Source organism: Physeter macrocephalus, chromosome 11, assembly GCF_002837175.3.
Source record: "Physeter macrocephalus isolate SW-GA chromosome 11, ASM283717v5, whole genome shotgun sequence".
Classification (NCBI taxonomy): domain Eukaryota; kingdom Metazoa; phylum Chordata; class Mammalia; order Artiodactyla; family Physeteridae; genus Physeter; species Physeter macrocephalus.
This window is the reverse complement of record NC_041224.1, coordinates 132,107,506-132,125,975: the sequence shown is the minus strand read 5'-3', so window position 1 is coordinate 132,125,975 and position 18,470 is coordinate 132,107,506. Positions and strand designations below refer to the sequence as shown.

Genomic DNA, 18,470 nt, shown 5'->3' with positions numbered 1-18,470 from the left:
GAAATAGCATAGCATCACTTCTGTCTGCTGTGCTTTATTAGTTAAAGCAGTCACAGGCCAGCCTAGATTCAAAGGTGTGGAGAGAACAGAAAGTACTCTACGGGTGTGAAAGAATTTGTGGGCAGGACTTCCCTAGTGGTCCAGTGGTTAAGACTCTGTTCTTCCATTGCAGGGGACACGGGTTCAATCCCTGGTTGGGGAACTAAGATGCAGTGCTGCGTGGACAAAGGAAAAAAAATTTGTGACCATTTTATTTTTTTGTTTGTTTGTTTTTTTGCGGTACGCGGGCCTCTCACTGTTGTGGCCTCTCCCGTTGCGGAGCACAGGCTCCGGACACGCAGGCTCAGCGGCCATGGCTCACGGGCCCAGCCGCTCCGCTGGCATGTGGGATCTTCCCGGACCGGGGCACGAACCCGTGTCCCCTGCATCGGCAGGCAGACTCTCAACCACTGCGCCACCAGGGAAGCCCTGTGACCATTTTAAAACCCCATCACATGTATCCATTACCTTTTTTTTTTTCTTAACTTTTGTGAGATATGTCATACATAAAGACACAAATGTAATGTAAAGTTTAAAGTGTTTATAAAGTGACCAACTATATAACTGGTATTTAGAAATAGAACTTGCTAGCATCCTAGAAGCCCATACCCAAATACCCTTCGCTCTTGTACGTAACCACTATTCTAACTTTGTGACATTATCGTGTTACACTTTATGGTTTTACCACCTGTGTATGCATCTCTAAATAGCTATTCCTTCTTTGAACAGTGTTGACTTCTAGGAAGTTCTTCATTGTATCAAGACACTTTACTTCCCTGAAATCTTCTCTCATTAGCAGTAACTATAACCCTAGGGGTTACAGATAACAAATCAAACATTTCTACCCATCAACACCTCAACCACTTCTTACATTGAATGGTTTCAATCTCATTTCACCTTTCTGCTTGTCCAGTTTGTGTATCTTTCTTGGAAAGTATGATCCCCAATACAGAGCATAGTATTGTATCTCTGGTTTATCATCTAAGCATAGGACTGGAATATCTCATCTCTTATTCTAGATCTCAGACTTCTATTGAGAAAGCCAAATAACACTGATGCCTAATGCTGACTTTATAAGAGACTAAAATACGTAATATAAAACAATGCCAGGAGCTCAATTTATGGCTAGTGAATAAATAAATGGATGAATTAAAAAAACTTGTAAAAATTTTCCAGACTGGACTATTGTGCAGTAGGGAACTCCCAGGCTCTGTCTGTCCCTCTCAGAAACAATGAATAAGCTGGCAAAAACTGTCAGAATCATCTTTTTCAGAACTTTAGAATCTAGGTTTAAAAACTTACAGCAAGCAGGGAAATGTTTAAAGAAGACAAAAAACTGCAGAATTTCAGTACCAGAGCTCTGTGGCATTTTCATTTTCTCTGTTACCGTTCCCCACTCCTCAGTTCAGCAGCAAGAGATGGCCTAAGGGATCTCTTCTATTCTTGGAACACTCTTCCTTCCTTCACTGTGGAGTAGCAATCAGATCTCTCCTTAGTAGTCAGGACAAATCACCGCAGCCCGTGTAGTAACTCCCTTCTTTGCCTTTGATTCAGAGGCATGAAGAGCCCAAAGTGACTAGGCAGCACTCTAAACTTTTAGTTCAATGGAATGATCATTGTCTCCTGGAAGAAGCATTTCTCCCTGTAGAACTGAGACTTCTAGGCCAACAGATTACAAGACCATGAGGAACAGGAAGCAAATTTTTTGCTAGAGAGTTACTAGGGGTAATAGTGAGTGGTGCCACTCCCATTTCCAGCCCTTTATTCCTGGACTCATGAATATTGGCTACAGGCGAAACAGCACCGTATATTGGACACTGAGTCAGAGCATATACAACCTCCTGGAGAACCTTGCCTCAGCCCTGCAAAGTATTGGCACACAGCTGTGTTGTAACTGAATCTTTGAAAGGTCATGCTATCGTTCTATCAAGTCAGCTGCTTCAGGATGGTGGGGAAAAATGGTAAAACCAGTGAAATCCATGAGCACAGGCCCATTGCTACACTTCATTTGCTGTGAAGTGAGTTCCTTGATTAGAAGCAATGCTGCGTGAAATACCATGATGGTGGAAAAGGCATTCTGTAAGCCCATGGATGGTAGTTTTGGCAGAAGCATTGCATGTAGGGTAGGCAGATCTGCACCCAAAATATATGTCTAATCCAATAACGAGAAAACCTTGCCCCTTCCATGATGGAAGAGGTCCAATGTAACCAACTTGTCATGCTGGGGAAAGGTGCCATGTCCAGGACTCAGTGTTGGTCTCTGCTGTTGGCCGATTGGGCACTTGGCACTGGCTGCAGCCAGGTCTGCCTTGGTGAGGGGAAGTCCATGGTGCTGAGCCCATGCATAAGCTCTATCCGCCACCATGGCCACTTTATTCATGAGCCCTTTGGATGATGACAGAGGTGCCTGGGGAAGGAGGCTGGTTAGTACCCACAGAATAAGTTGGTCATCTTATCCACTTGATTATTAAAATCCGTCTCTGCTTAGACCACTCTTTGGTGAGCATTCATATGGGACACAAATACCTTCACATTCTTCACCCATTCTGATAGGTCTATCCACATACCTCTCCCAGACTTCATCATCACCAATTTTCAAATTATGTTCCTTCCAGGTCCCTCACCATCTAGCCAAACAATTGGCCACAGCCCATGCATTGGTATATAATTGCATAGCTGGTCATTTCTCCTTCCAAGCAAAATGAACAACCAGGTACACTGCTCAAAGTTCTGCCCACTGGGAGGATTTCCTTCACCACATCCCTTCAAGGATGTCCCAGAAAGGGGCAATAGTGCTGCAGCTGTCCACTTTAGGGTGGTGCCTGCATATCATACAGAACTATCTATACACCAGGTGCAAGTCTTCTCTTCCTCTGTCAACTGATTGTAGGGAACTCCACATGAGGCCATAGGTGCAGGCTGGGAGAGAGAAGTTGGTATAGAAGGAGTGGGGAACATGAGCATTTGGACCACTTCTTCATATAACTTATTTGTGCCTTCAGGACCTGCTTGGGTCTGATCTCATATCTCCCTCTTCCATTTGATGATGGAGGGATATTGTACATCCTCAACTTTATGGCATGGTGGTCAGGTAACACTTAGTTCATGATGGGCAGCTCAGGTTGCATGATAATTTTGGTGGCCTATGGTTAAGCATTCAGTCTCTCCTAAGGCCCTGTAGCAGGCCAAACGCTGTTTCTTAAATGGAGAGCAGTTATCCACAGAGGATGGCAGGGCTTTGTTCCAAAATTCTAAGGACCTACACTGTGCTTCACCTATAGGGGCTGGCCAAACGTTACAAACTGTATCCCTGTCTGCCACTGCCACTGCAAGCTCCATTGGATCTGCTGGATCATATGGTCCAAGTGGCAGAGCAGCTGGCATGCTCTGGACAGAGCCTTCTCCTGGTATGGACCCTACTTAAAATTAGCAGCTCTTTGGGTCCCTCAGTAAATGGGCCAAAGTAATACACCCAAATGAGGAATATGTTGTCTCCAAAATCCAAAGAGGCCCACTAGGTGTTGTACCTCTTTTTTGGTTGTAAAGGGGCCAGATGCAACAACTTAAACTTCACGTTAAAAGGGATATCTTGACATATACCACACCACTGGATCCCTAGAAATTTCTCTGAGGCAGTTCTCTGAATCTTTGTCAGATTTATTTCCTCCTTCTGACACACAAATGTCTTACCAATAAGTACAGAGTAGTTGCTGCTTCTTTTCCCTAGGTCCAATCAGCATGGTGTCATCAGTGTAATGGATCAGTGTGATATCTTGTAGAAGAGAAAGATGATCAAGGTCCCTGTGAACTAAATTATGATATAGGGCTGGAGAGTTGATACTCCTGAAGTAGGACAGTGAAGGTGTATTTCTGGCCTTGCCAGCTGAAAGTAAACTGCTTCTGGTGGTCTTTCTAATAGAGATGGAGAAGAAGACCTTGCCACATCAACAGCTACATAGCAGGTACCAGGGGATGTGTTAATTTGCTCAAGCAATGAAACCACATCTGGTATAGCAACTCCTATTGTAGTCACCACCAGGTTAACCTTACAACAATGCACTGTTATTCTCCAAGATCCATCTGTCTTCTACACAGGCCAAATAGGTGAGTTGAATGGTATGTGGTGGGGATCACCACCCCTGCATCTTTCAAGTCTTTGATGGTGGCAGTAATCTCTTCAATCCTTCCAGGAATGCAGTATTGCTTTTGATTTACTATTTCCCTACATAGAGACAGTTTTAGTGTCCTCCACTTGGCCTTTCCCCCATAATTGCCCTCATTCTACAGGTCAGGAAACCTGCGTGGGGATTCTGCTAGTTGCTGAGTATGGGTATTCCACTTATGAGTTCCACCACTGGGGAAATGCCCACATGATGCATTTGAGGACCCACTAGGCCCACTGTGAGACAGATCAGAGCTGAAACTCTATTGACCACCTCCTGACCTCCATAAGCCCCTGCTCTTGACTGGACCACAGCGATGTTTTGAGCATCCTGGAATTAGTGTCAGTTCAGAGCCAGTGTCCAGTAATCCCCCCAAAGCCTGATCATTTCCTTTTCCCCAGTGCACAGTTATCCTGGGAAAAGGCCGTAGATCCCTTTGGGGAAGTCTGGGAGAAAGATTAACAGTATGCATTTTTGGCAGTGTCCTTCCTCAAGCGGAGCCAGATTTCCTTTCATACAAGGGGTTCTGGTTCTGTAAACTGGCTCAAGTCTGGGAACTGAGTGAAAGACTGTGACTCTGTTTTTATCATTTTTGTTCATTTGAGCTACAGCTCTTTTGCTTATACAGACCAAGTAAGAATTTAGTAAGCTTCCCATACATTTCACTTCTAGGAACACCGTGATCAAATAGCCAGCACCATCCGTCTCCATGAGTCAGACTACTCTGATTGCTGCTTTGACTCTGCTGTCCACTATGATAATCACACCCAGCTTGCCTCTGGACATGGGGTGCTGCCACTGGACTCTGCCACTCAGGCTCCAATTTCTCCCCTTGCATTCAGGCTTCCCAATTCAGTGGCAGCAGTTCCCACTGTAAGTTCTGGCCTGCAGAGAAACGTGATCACAGAGCTCTTCAAGAGTGCTGAGGATCCCCTCACAAATTTATTTCTCACCGTTGTGGGGAAAGGAGTGTCCTCTGGGCCAGGGTAGGCCGCCCCAAAATGTGCCCCAAAGGCATATTGATTATTTTGAATTACAGTTACTTAAGAAATGGCCAACACAAGAGAGATACTCTCACCCTCCTTTTTCCTGAAAGCAGGAAATAATCTCTCATGAGAAAGGTACATTCCCTGCATCTGAAAGTAGGATACCTTTATCACCAGAGATAGGGAATTCAGGCTGAGGAGTCTATATAAATGAACCTTGTTACTTCTTTAATTTACCACCCAAGCCCGTATTCTGTTTAGATTCTTTACTAATTAGTACCCAAAACCTAAGTTTTCTTGTCCTGTCAATTCCTTACAAATTTATTTATTTGTCTAAAAAGTATAAAACCTGCCTGCTTTGGCCACTTCTTAGGTCCCATTTCTAAGAGACCTCCATGTGCATTAATTAAAATTTGGGTTTTATTTTCCCCCTGTTAATTTGTCTAGCGTCAATTTTATTATTAGTCCAGCCACAAGAACTCAAAATGGATAGAAGGGGAGATTTTCCCCCTGACACTATGCATCGAATATTTCTATGAGTGGAAAGTAAAATTAATAAATTATATCTTATTCTGAATGAAATTATATTGGTTCCTAATGATTGACACTTCATCATTGACCACTTCATCTTCTAGAGATCAGTAAACTTCCAAGTATGCGCTCCAGGTCCCTTTCATCTTGGCACTTACAAATGCAGATACCTTGAGCCAAAGTTAAGGAATGATTCAAAATCTCCTGGTGTGGTGTCCAGGAATTTGCTTTGATTATCTCCATAGTAATCAGTGAATCACACTAAGACTTGAGAATCACAGCTCTAGATGCCCATAAGGCATCCATTAATAAGTACCTCTAACTTTTTGGTTGGGACAAATGCCAATGGCACCTGTTTGGATTTCAGATATTCACCTTTATCTTCTCTTTGAAAATTGGAAGATGGTTTTCCCATTTCCTGTTGACTCTTATTTTTCCCACAAGTCCTTAAGTATCCCTGGTTCAGAATTTTTTCAAAGTAGAGAAATTATTCCAAAACCCAGAAATTCAATAGTAATGACACAGTTCCTTTATCATTTTTACACTTATCTTCATCTCCTTCTCCCCCTTATGTATTTTTTTTGTAAATAAAGTTTATTAGAACACAGCCACATCATTAATTTATGTCTTGTCTCTGGCTGCTCTCACACTACAACAGCAAAGCTGAGTAGCTGCAAAAGAGACCATTCAGCCCATTTACTGTCCAGCCTCTGTAGAAGTCTGCCAACCCCTGTTTTAAAGAGATAATAGCCATTTGGTTACAGAGTCGTCATGAGAGATGTGAAACTGCTGGGCCCAGGTAGTGACTCTAGTTATGGGGCACAGAACCCTGGTGTGGCTTGCCCTCTGGGCTGGGCTGGCACAGGGAAGGGCCCTTTCCCTAGGTACCCAAGCTCAGCCTCATGGTCAGCCCTAGACTTATTGTCCCCCAGGATCAGTTCCACTTCCTCATCTGCATCAGAGTCTTCATCTTCTCCGTCCTCTCCCTCCTCTAGCAGGTTTGCTAGCTCCTCATCAGAGGGAGAAAAGTCATTGTCCCCATCCTCCCCTGCGTTCTCATTGTTGTCATCCTCCTCCAACTCCGCCTCCAGCAACTGGTCAGTGTCAAGCTCATCTAAATCATCAGTGTCGTCATCATCTTCATCATCATCTTCTTCCTCCTGTTCTTCCTCTTCCTGATCCTCCTCTTCATCCTCATCCTCTGCCAGACGCTGCCTGCCTACTTCATACAGCCTGCACACCGTGTCCATGTTCAGAGAATCCATGCTGCCTTGGTTCTCGATGACAGCAAGATAGCAGTCTTTGGTGTCTGTACATAGGTCAAAAATGTTCCGTTTCACATCAATGGTCGCTATAGGTTTGTAATCAGTTGCATTAAATGTTCGGAAGGATGATCCAAAAGGGCTTTTCATCCTCTCTTCCATTAAGTCATCTTCATCATCTGCCTGCAACATAGCTCCATACATCACTGTCCCCGTGTGGTTGAACACCACTCGACACTGATCTAGAGCAGGAACTGTGTGTAAAAGATGGAAAGTACGAAGGTCCCAAATCTCAGTATTAATGATGACCTCCAGCCCATTCGGATGGAAAACGCCACTGATGTTCATGTTGAACTTGTCAAACTTGTGGATGGCCTGTGCAGAGCGGACATCCCAGAGGACGCCATCATTTAAGACAAGATCATCTGTAGGATTAAAGGTGGCACAGTTCCTCTTGTAGTTGTTGGCAAGATCTGGGTTAAACAGAGTCAACAGCTTGTTGCCAGTCTGAATATCATAAATATGGGCAATGTCTCCTTTTGTGCCTATGACCCGATCCTGAGAGTGCTTACTGAACTCAACATAGTGATCTTCTGTGCAGGAATGCTTCATATCAAATACTGATTTCATTCCCCAAAGTGCAGACAGAGGCTGGCTCCAAGTAGCAGATGTCAGCAGCAAGGACCCGTCCCTGGAAGGTTCAAGGTGTGTGATAGCTGAATTGTGACAGTTATAGCTGGCCTCCTCCTGTCCACTAAACACATTATAGAGCTTCAATTGCCCAGTGCAGGTGCCAAGCATCAGGAACCGCTCTCGTGCTGAGAATGCACAACAGGTGAAGCCACTCTCATCCTCATTGGCATCCCGGAACACTGAAATAGGACGGAACCTGCTAAAGATAAGGTGCCTATCAAAGCATCCGCCATCCACCCCTCCATACTTTGGAAATGATGCCCTGCGGTTTAGCCTTGAGGTAAAGTTTATTGGCGCTTGCCGCCTCTGTTTTGGCTCAGGACAGTGGTGAGGAGTAAAGAGAGAGAAAGGTGGGCAGGTGGCAACTGGGTTCCTACAGCGAGCATGCTGCTCTCTAAGATATTCTGTGATAATACTGTCCAGCGTAGGTGGGGAAGGAAGATGTCTGTCCAACTGCTTTTTTATGGCTGGGCTTTGGCTGTAGGCGCCATGGTCCGACTTCTGCCGCAACACTCTGATTTTCCTGCCATTGCAGGGTGATGGCCTCTCTCTGATAAAACTGATCCTACCAATCAAAGGGGAGTTGCCTGCATAAGACGGGCCAGGCAGAGCTAGTGAACCCTGGGAGGCCCGTGGCTGAGGATGAGCAGAGGGGGCAGAAGGGGCAGAGGCACCCACAGCAGCATGGCTGCCCAGTCGAGTTGCAATGCCATTGGCGATGCGAGGGGTACGGGGAAGAGAAACAGGAGAAGCAGCAGCAGTGACTGGGGTGAAGGCAGAAGAATGGGAGGCAGCAGTCATGGGCAGGTCAGCCTCTTTAGTCAGCAGAGTTGCTGTCTCCCCAAGCCCTTTAGAAATGAGATGGTTTCGTATCAGCAGAAGCAGCTCTTTCTCAGGAAAGGAGATCCTTGACTGGGCAACAACATCTGCTTTCTGAAGTCGTGCCAGGGACACATCAGTGCCAATGAGAAGTGGCTTTCCTGACACCCGTTCAATGAGCTCAGCACCATACTTGAAGAACTTGACATGGTCACTGCATTTGTCCTGCAGCACAGGCTCTTTCATCAGTTGCTGAATTTGACAGCTGCTGAAAAGGGGCAGTTTGCTGATGATCTGCCGGACAGTGCTACTGCGAGACAGGCCCACCAGGGCCTTGCAGGCCAGGGCCCGGATCTGGTCTGCATCTGTGATGGGCATCTTGATGGACAGTAAGGACAGAAGCACCTTGATGCCATTGTTGGACTGGACCACATTCCACATCTTGGCCAGAGTGTGCTCACTGCTTTTCCAATTTAATGGCCAGGTGAGCCTCAAAGTACTTGCGCAAGGCCATGCAGGTATGTTTCCCAGTTTGGCGGCTAGCAAATATTTCATCATCACTCAGAAGTGCAACCTGATCTTCCAAATTTAGAATCTCCAAAGTACTGATCAAGTTCACCAGACGACGAAGACAATCATAGCGGTCAAAGAGTTCCAATACAGCCCGGAAGGAGAAGCAGATTGAGAAAAACATGGTAGCGTGGCAGCATCCTGAAGCATGAGAACATTCCATTAACCACAGTGTGCAGTTCACCACATCAGACAGAACGTTGTGGGGATGCATGCAAACTCTTTCCATGGCATCCTGGTTGTAGGACAGGTAATACAAGCACATGGATACACCAGTTGCAGCCATAGAAGGACGAGGAATTTCCAGTAATTTCTGTACTCCACCATGCGCAACAAATTCTGTGGCAAACTTGTTATGGAGCAGGAGAGATGCTAGGTGTTTGAGTGCCTCAAATGTAAGTAGGACATCGTTAGTCTGTTTCAAGTCAATATAGAACATCATCAAATCCCGTGATCCAAGTTGCATGAATATGGGAAGTAACTCCTGATATTCTCCTAAAGGGGTCAGATACTGGAGAATAAGTCGCTGCTCGATAGCAGGAGTCATAGGATAAAGGGTATAATTGGTGCCAATCACCCAGGGGGACATTTCTGACCAGCTGCTGTTAGACAGCTCAACAAACATGCGATCTGGATCAGATGATGAGAAACCCAACTTTTGCTTGGCTTTCCTAAAGCTCTCTCTGTCACCCTGTTTCGCTGACTTGTTTTTCCTCAATCCTCCTTCCTCAGGTTTAGTTGCTGAGTTCACTCTGCTACTGGTCTTGTGGCCTGAATCAAGATGAAAGGAGATCTCCATGTCTCCAGAAGCTTCCTCTTGTTTGCCATCCACTACATCTACAGCCATGTCGCCATAGTCCATATCCACAGCTTCTTCATCCAGGGGCAAAAGGGGTTCAGAGGAGAGCTTTTGTGGGCTAGGACGCTTGCTTTCTTGCCTCAAAGCTACTTCCTGAAGCTGTAGCTCCCTCAGTCTTCGAAGTACTATTGCCACCAGCTGTGAATTTTCATCCCTGTAGTTGGCAGCAATGTCTTGATTTTCCATAGCACCTCCTAACAGACCAGTAGAATATGTCCTCAGTGGCTGATCAGCCTCTCGGGCCCATTTGAAAAGATTCTCAACAATTCCTTCCTATAGTAAAGGAAATGAAATAGCACAATTCAGGGGAAAAAAATTCATAATTAAAGATATAAGCAAAGACTTCAGTCTTGTAAAAAAAATTTTTTGAAAGACGACAGCAGTTTCTAGCCCTGGCATTATGTCCAGTAGGAGTCTGCAAGCGACAGTGTTTAAAGGGGGCTCTCGGCTTGTCATCACATATGCATTCACCAGTGCATTCATGAAATCATCATTCTTGAAGAGTATTCTCAGCAAGTGGCCCAGCATACACTCTGGATCAGCTCGACCAGGATGTCGATCATCAAATGGGTCTGAATCCCCCTTACGATATTCTTCAGTTTCTTTTTCAATCAATTCAGACATCTTTTGGCTGCGTTGGGTCTTCGTTGTTGCGTGTGGGCTTTCTCTAGTTGCAGCGAGCGGGGGCTACTCTTCGTTGTGGTGCGTGGGCTTCTCTTGCTGCGGAGCACGGGCTCTAGGCATGCGGGCTTCAGTAGTTGTGGCTCGTGGGCTCTAGAGCGCAGGCTCAGTAGTTGTGGCGCACGGCCTTAGTTGCTCCACGGCATGTGGGATCTTTCCGGAACAGGGATGGAACCCGTGTCCCCTGGTAAGGATAGGTACCATGTCCTGCCCACTGCCATGTTCCTTTTCCCACTGCTCCAGCAGGGTAGTGAGCTCAGCTTTGGAGTCCACATGTACCGCTACTGTAGTCATGACTTGGCCTTCCCGGGCGGCTCCGCCGCTCCCCCGTGACCCCGCCAGCGGCCACAGCTCACACACGCCGCCTCAGGTCCCGCACTCCCCCCTTATGTATTTTTTTGCATTTTACTTCTGATGCTCATTTTCCTTGACAGACAGAGCAGAAGCAAAGTATGGGTTAGTCAAGTGGCTGACTGTCTCAAATATAACTTAAATTAGTATCCTGCTCCTATCTCATGGGTTTAGGGCCCTAAAGTGGGAGTTTTGCTATGAAGTATTTCAGTTTTGGTTTATAAAGAAGCATCTGAGTGTTGTCCCTTTCAATGTGGAGTTTATACATGGGTTGCTTTTTTTGTGTGTGTGTGGTACGCGGGCCTCTCACTGCCGTGGCCTCTCCCGTTGCGGAGCACAGGCTCCGGACACGCAGGCTCAGCGGCCATGGCTCACGGGCCCAGCCGCTCTGCGGCATGTGGGATCTTCCCGGACCGGGGCACGAACCCGCGTCCCCTGCATCGGCAGGCGGACTCTCAACCACTGCGCCACCAGGGAAGCCCCCATGGGTTGCTTTTATGCAAAATATTTAGGCATTATTTGGGTAATGCCTTCAGAGCTAACATAAGAACTTTAGCATTGTTTATGTACAGTTGAACCTCTCGCTTTTACTGTTTGCACTGCAGTCGACTTGGTTCCCAGTCTTTCCTAAACCCTCCAAATGGTTTATTCCATATTTTGAGCTATTCTGCATGATTTTCTGTGCCATATGTCGCATTAATTCTGCGCTGTACCTGCTACAGTAGTCCCCTTAGCGTCTACAATTCTGTTTCTTCTGAAATGTCAACCGAGCCTTTTTTACTTAGAGTCGCCATCTGCTGGTGGGAATTCTGCTTGCCACTACTTGTAGCCCGTAGGCTCTAGAATCCTCCTAGTTCCTGATTGCTTGCCGGGCGCGGTGGCGCGCGCCTGTAGTCCCAGCTACTCGGGAGGCTGAGGCAGGAGGATCGCTTGAGCTCAGGAGTTCTGGGCTGTAGTGCGCAATGCCGATCGGGTGTCCGCACTAAGTTCGGCATCAATATGGTGACCTCCTGGGAGCGGGGGACCACCAGGTTGTCTAAGGAGGGGTGAACCGGCCCAGGTCGGAAACGGAGCAGGTCAAAACTCCCGTGCTGATCAGTAGTGGGATCGCGCCTGTGAATAGCCACTGCACTCCAGCCTGGGCAACATAGCGAGACCCCGTCTCTTTTGAGTTATCTTAAAATAGGCTTTCTTCCCACGTATATATCACAACAAAAAGTACCATGTTTCCATTCTTGCACGACTGACTTCCCACTGCATCGTGAATTCCTTTGGCGGGGCAATATTGTCTTATTTTTATTTTTAATCTTACTTCACCATTACCTAGCGAAACAATTGAATATTCAGGTTGCCAAGCATTTATGGAGCCCCTATTGTATACCAGGTACTATGCTGAGCCCAGGGGATCCCAATACCTAGATTGGATGAGAATCCCACAATACACCACAAAATGCTCTTCGGAGAGCAAGACATCAGAATAGGAACTCCTTTTTGAGTGTTGATTTGCCTTGATCATTGAGGGTAACTGTAGGGTGTATGAAATAGTCCACTTCGTTAAATTTCAACACTGTGCACGTCAGGGAAAGGGGTCGTTGCTCCTGTACGCAGAGCCCCACCTGGGGAAATCCTCCCAGCGCGCTTCTTGTAAATTGTTTTGACCGGCAGGGGTCACTGTGGAGGCTGGCTTGAGTCCCGAAACGCAAGGGAGCAAAGTAACGGGCCTAGTCCATAAGCTTTCCAGGAAGGAATGAAGTTTCAAGAGAATAGTTTGGATCTATTTCGAATTGTTTTGGTACAACTAAAAGGGAGCTGACGACGGACTTGACAGCCGAACACTGCACAAAAGTGACGAAAAGCAGTTCGCTTCAAGGAATATTGGGTCTTCTGCGCGGCCGTAGATCCGCCAAGTGCGCCTGCGCATAAGAGTAGCGGCGTTGAGTCAGGCAGGTGGTGGAGGAAACTGCCGTAGAGACCCTCAAGCCTCGCCATGAAGACCCGCTTTAGCACTGTTGACCTCCGCGCGGTACTCGCGGAGCTGAATGCCCGGTACTGTATGACGGGTGACCAAGCTCGTGCGGGTGGTGCAGGAGGCAGAGGCCATGGCCCCACCGTGGAAACAAGAACGGCCTTACGTTTCCCCTGGGTCCCCCCGGTCCTGTTCTTCTGTGGACCTGGCTAGGCCTGAGTGGGCGAGCGCGTGACATCTTTCCGTGGCCCTCAGGATACCGAGGGGACCCCGGCGGTCGCGTGCCCCATTCCCCGCTCTCGTGGGCTGCTAGTCTTGCCAGGTCTTGCGTCCGGCTTTGGCGGGGCTCTCGGCCTGTCGGCCTGAGTCGCCCGGGTCTGGCAGCAAACGTTTAGTAAAAGACGAGACGCCAGGTGGAGGACGCCAGTGTAGTCATTTGCTTCACAGGTTTCCAGACCAGAGGCTTGGTCTGTTAGACGCTCCTCCTCACCGCAAAGAAAGGCAGCATCGCCTTTTTAGCCGGAGGTAACAGATTTGGCCTGAGGTCTGCATTCTAATCTGCTTTCTATTATTCAGCTGTGTGAGCTTTGTCTTATTTCTCAGGGTCTCGTTTACATATTTTCTTTTATAATTAAGTGGGTTAGATTTTACTGTATTTCCTAAAATAAATATTGGATCACTTAAAAGACTCAAGGCATTGTATAGTGTTCCTAGAGCTGATAGACCACTTTCGTTCTTAAATAGTTACACTCAAGGTTTGGGCTCAATGTCTGATGGCCTTCAGACTGCACACTGGTTGACTCCGTATCTTTAGAGTCAGAGATCCCCCCTTTCGCCGTCTCTACTTCCTGCAGCGTTAAATTGTGTGAAGTTTTATGTTTCAAATGGTAGTATGATTTGTTACATGTTTCCTTTCTCTCTGCAGCTTGCTAGGAATGAGAGTAAACAATGTTTACGATGTGGATAATAAGACGTATCTTATTCGTCTTCAAAAGTAAGAGAATTTTATGGGCTTGTTTTATCTTTTGTATAATTAAATATGAGCTTGTTTTTTTTAACCTGAGTTAGTGCTGCCCTAAAAAATTTTTGACTTTTTTCTTCTACAGACCAGACTTTAAAGCTACACTTTTACTTGAATCTGGCATACGAATTCACACGACAGAATTTGAATGGCCTAAGAATATGATGCCGTCTAGTTTTGCCATGAAGGTAAGTTTTAAGTTATACTTGAAGCTAAATTTTAAGGCTCTGAGATTGGTCACTAACAATTGAAATTTTAAACGGGTTTTTCTTCATTGTTATAAATAAAATAGAGATAAAATAGAGTAGTTGATAGATACTGGATGAATAAAGGAGATGGTTGTTAACTTCTCCCTTTTACCCTTCACGCCACTTTGTGTGCCACATCTTTATGTTCCCACAGTTACCGTTCTAATTCAAGCTTTTATAATGCTGGACGTTATAGCCATTTAACTCTACTACTCTTCTCACTATCAAAACAATTCTGTATTAGACCAACATTGATTTTTCTAAAGCATCATTTTCATTAGTTTTTCTACCTTTTAAGATTCTCTAATTGCTGAATCCATATCCTATACCCCAGCATTCTTGGCTTTCTGTAATCTGCCCTCCTCCTTCCTTCCCTAGCCTTGTCTTCCACAGCTCACTTTTCAGCTACCAATCTGTATTTTGTTGGAATACTCAGTGACATTAGTATGCTACCAACCATATCTTTTTACTTTTCACTTCTTTGTTTTTACTATTAAAACTGAGATCCCGCATTTGTGGATGTATTACCCTTGCGCTTATGGACACAAGAGATATACTGAAAAGCTCATGATGCGGAGGAAAGACATTAGAGTCAGATATACCTAACTTTGAATTAATGGTTTTGCTGCTGAATAATTTTATAACCTGGAAATTTTACTTAACCTCTTGGAACTTGTTTCTTTAAATGTGAAATGTAGATAATGCCTCCCTCATGGGGTTATTGGTGAGGATTAATTGAAGTTACATGTAAAGCACCTAACACAATGCCTGACACATAATAGGGCTCCATATGTATTAATTTCCTTCTTCCTCTCCTCCTCACTTTCCTTCAGAAATTTATTTGTTTTGGCATTGTGTTATTTCATTAGAGGCTTTACAGAGAAGATCCTTATCCCCAGCAACTTAGAATCTGTTTTGGATTACACGTTAGGTAAGTGTTTCCCAAATCACAAGGCCTGTCACAAAATTATCAAATTCTTAAAAGTTTGATTTACTTAACAGTAACCCCAAATGGTTCTATTTTGGGGATTGTCCTTAATAATAATGACACTTTGTATAGTACTTTTCAAAGAATAATGCATACTTCATTTAAGTTGTTTAGTAACTTGGATATGAAAAACTAATATTGTTTCAGTTTTACATATGATATAACAGATAATAAGATATATGATACTGGGACTGTGTAAACATCCCCAAACGAGGCTACATCAATAGGAGGTCAGACACTCAAAAAAAAAAAAAAAAAAAAAAAAACTTAGAATTTAATGAGTTAGGTGTACATGTCAATCTAAATGTGTATAAAAATTCTCTCCAATGGAGCAGACAATGTTAAGTACTTTATAAATAACTAAAAGAGCTGCTACTGTTGTATGTCACAGGCAGGGTCATGTTTAGTATGTGGTAAATCACAGTGATTGTTCCTAATTCTCACATTTGGGGATGCCAGCTGTAGCTTTGTGGCACTAACAGAAGCTTGTTTTCACCAAGCTGCTAATAGGGAAATAAAGAAAAAACAAGTTTTACATATGTATTATATGTCCATCTATACTCATGATAATTTTCCCTTTTTCACCATTCCATGGTGTGGACTTCTGTTCCATTCAAGGATGCCTTTTATCTTCATTTTAACTTTATTTTTCTCAAAATATTACTGGGGGAATTGATTATGATTTTCACCTGGAGATTTAAAGACAGCCCTGAATGTAGGTCACTGTTTAAATCAAAATTAATATAGGCCACTTTTAAATGAGAACTATTGAATTTAGGAGGGAGAGATTATTCTATGAAGGTTGAAAAGTCTTACATCTGCCTGAATATATGTGAGTATATAATTCTGCCTGAATACATAAAATGAGAATTTTAGTCAATTTGAACTGTAGATCTGGAGAAGAACTCTTCTTAGTTATGAAATAATTGGCATTAATTCGAAGAATGACGCTGTATATTCTTCTTCTTTTATTTTTTATTTTTTTTTAAGATGGTTTTAGTTTAAATTCTCTGTAAAATTTGTTTTGGGTTTGAGGCTTGAAGAAAAGAAAGCATTCTTTCTTTCTGGTCTTGACTTAGGGATCTTTCAAATTCAAATTTAGAAACAATAGTAAAAAATTTTTTTTAGGAACTACAGAGTAGTCTTGTTTTTGGTCCATGGCATACTTAAATATTTGTACATGTAATATAAAACAGTAGGTATTTACCAAGTAAATTGTCTTTGGGTTTAACATGTTAATTTTATTTTAATTGTTTATAAGAACAAGTATATTATGACTAGGGATAAGAAGAATGGGATTTGATAAAGGATAGGAGTTACTACATTTGGATTTGAGCTAGGTTGTTCAAAAGCCTGGAGATAGTAACAGAAAAATTCTGTTTGGGTTTTATTAATGAAGTTTGTGGGAATAGAGGGTAATTGGTTGTAAGTTGGAGGACTAATTTATAGAATTCCAATAGGCTCCTGGTTCAGAATTTGTATTTGAAGTGAAAGATTAGTGGAAACCACTAGTTAATCTTGAACACAAACACACGAAAGGAAATTTGGGGTACTTAAAAAATTTCAGTAGAAAGAGGCTTAAAAAAAAGTTACAGCTTTGTGTGAGATCCTCAGGATAAGAAAGGATTTATTTAGCAGTGGTATAAAGCAACAACGTAAACTTCGCTATAGGTCTCTTATTGTCTACTTAAAAATTGGATATAAAATACTGTTTCAGAGTTAGCAGTCAGAGTTGTCTGAAATAAAGTGTGTTTCCTCTGATTATGATTCTGTAAGTTTTAATTTTGACTATACTGTTTTATCTGTTAGTCTTAAGATGTTATTCTTGATGGAAATGAAAAGAAGAAACTTAATTATAAACCAATACCGAATGATTAGGAATTCACTTTTACTATATAAATGCTTTTTCTTCTCTTTCTTGCTAGTGCCGAAAACATTTGAAGAGTCGGAGATTAGTCAGTGCAAAACAACTTGGTGTGGATAGAATTGTAGATTTTCAGTTTGGAAGTGATGAAGCTGCTTATCACTTAATCATTGAGCTCTATGACAGGGTAAGTTAAATTTGGGGGATGGGGTGAGGAGAATTATTATATTGTTAATTATTCATGTAATAGTGCTGTCAAACATGGGCAGGGAACATTTTTTTCTTCTCAAAGGCCATTGATACACTAGGATAATAAAGTGCAACAGAAGTAAAATGTAATTTTCCATTAATTTTCCTTTTTATCTGGAGGCCAGAATTTAGGCAGACCGTAGTCATTTAACATAGCATTTGAGGGCTTCCCTGGTGGCACAGTGGTTGAGAGTCCGCCTGCCGATGCAGGGGACGTGGGTTCGTGCCCCGGTCCGGGAAGATCCCACATGCCACGGAGCGGCTGGGCCCGTGAGCCATGGCCACTGAGCCTGCGCGTCCGGAGCCTGTGCTCCGTGATGGGAGAGGCCACAACAGTGAGAGGCCCGCGTACAGCAAAAAAAAAAAAAAAAAAAAAAAAAAAAAATTTAAAAATAAAAAGTGAAACCATAGAAGTACTAGGTGAAAATATGGATTAAGATATATGAATTTGGGATGAAAAAGACTTTTAAGCCTAACAGTGAAAACAAATATTGATAGATATGACTGCTTAATTTTAAAGCTGTGTAAGGCAGTTTAACTGTGTAAGGCAGAAAACACCATGAACTATTGATACATATATCAAAAGTGAAAAACTGGGGAAAAATATTTTAACTTGTATGGTAAATAAAATGCTCATAATCCTAATATGTAGTTTTCACAAACCGTTCAAGTGGAAAAATGGGTAAAGTGCTTGATTACACAATTCAAAAAAGAAAAATACAAATGGCTTATGAAAGCATAAATACTGTATAAATTAACAGATTACTGAAAGATAAAAATGCTATTTTTCTTCTTCCCCTTTTTTTCTTTTTCTGTCAATATATAAATGATTGGAAAGTTTGACAATAACCAGTATTATCAAGAATGTACAGGGAGTTCTCTGGTGACCTAGTGGTCAGGATTCTGGGCTTTCAGGGAACTGAGATACTGCAAGCTGTGTGGCGTGGCCAAAAAAAAAAAAAGAGAGAGAGAATTTAAAAAAAAAAAAAAAGGGATGTACGGGAGCAAGGGTAGATTAGAACATTATTTTTGGAAGATTGTTTGACAGTATATAACATGATTTTTTTTTTTTTTTTTTTTTTTTTTTTTTTTGTGGTATGCGGGCCTCCCTCTGCTGCGGCCTCTCCCGTTGCGGAGCACAGGCTCCGGACACGCAGGCTCAGCGGCCATGGCCCACGGG

General features: G+C 43.6%; 2 protein-coding genes across 2 annotated transcripts in view; one reads left to right on the top strand and one right to left on the bottom strand.

Annotated features, from left to right (window-relative positions):
* Positions 1-6,327: 6,327 nt before the first annotated feature.
* On the bottom strand, positions 6,328-10,983 carry LOC102974561 (DDB1- and CUL4-associated factor 1-like). Its single transcript, XM_055088487.1, has 4 exons — positions 10,779-10,983; positions 10,285-10,553; positions 8,994-10,197; positions 6,328-8,956 (listed from the first exon to the last, which is right to left on the bottom strand). The coding sequence occupies exons 1-4, from the start codon at positions 10,895-10,897 to the stop codon at positions 6,532-6,534; spliced, it is 4,017 nt and encodes a 1,338-aa protein (XP_054944462.1). The 5' UTR covers positions 10,898-10,983; the 3' UTR covers positions 6,328-6,531.
* Positions 10,984-12,763: 1,780 nt separating this feature from the next.
* NEMF (nuclear export mediator factor) overlaps positions 12,764-18,470 on the top strand; it is a 53,190-nt gene continuing 47,483 nt past the window's right edge. Inside the window, exons 1-4 of the mRNA XM_007105711.4 lie at positions 12,764-13,000; positions 13,846-13,914; positions 14,027-14,129; positions 17,103-17,228. Coding sequence (XP_007105773.2) covers positions 12,942-13,000; positions 13,846-13,914; positions 14,027-14,129; positions 17,103-17,228 — 357 coding nt within the window. The 5' untranslated portion in view covers positions 12,764-12,941. The remainder of the gene's footprint in view (positions 13,001-13,845; positions 13,915-14,026; positions 14,130-17,102; positions 17,229-18,470) is intronic.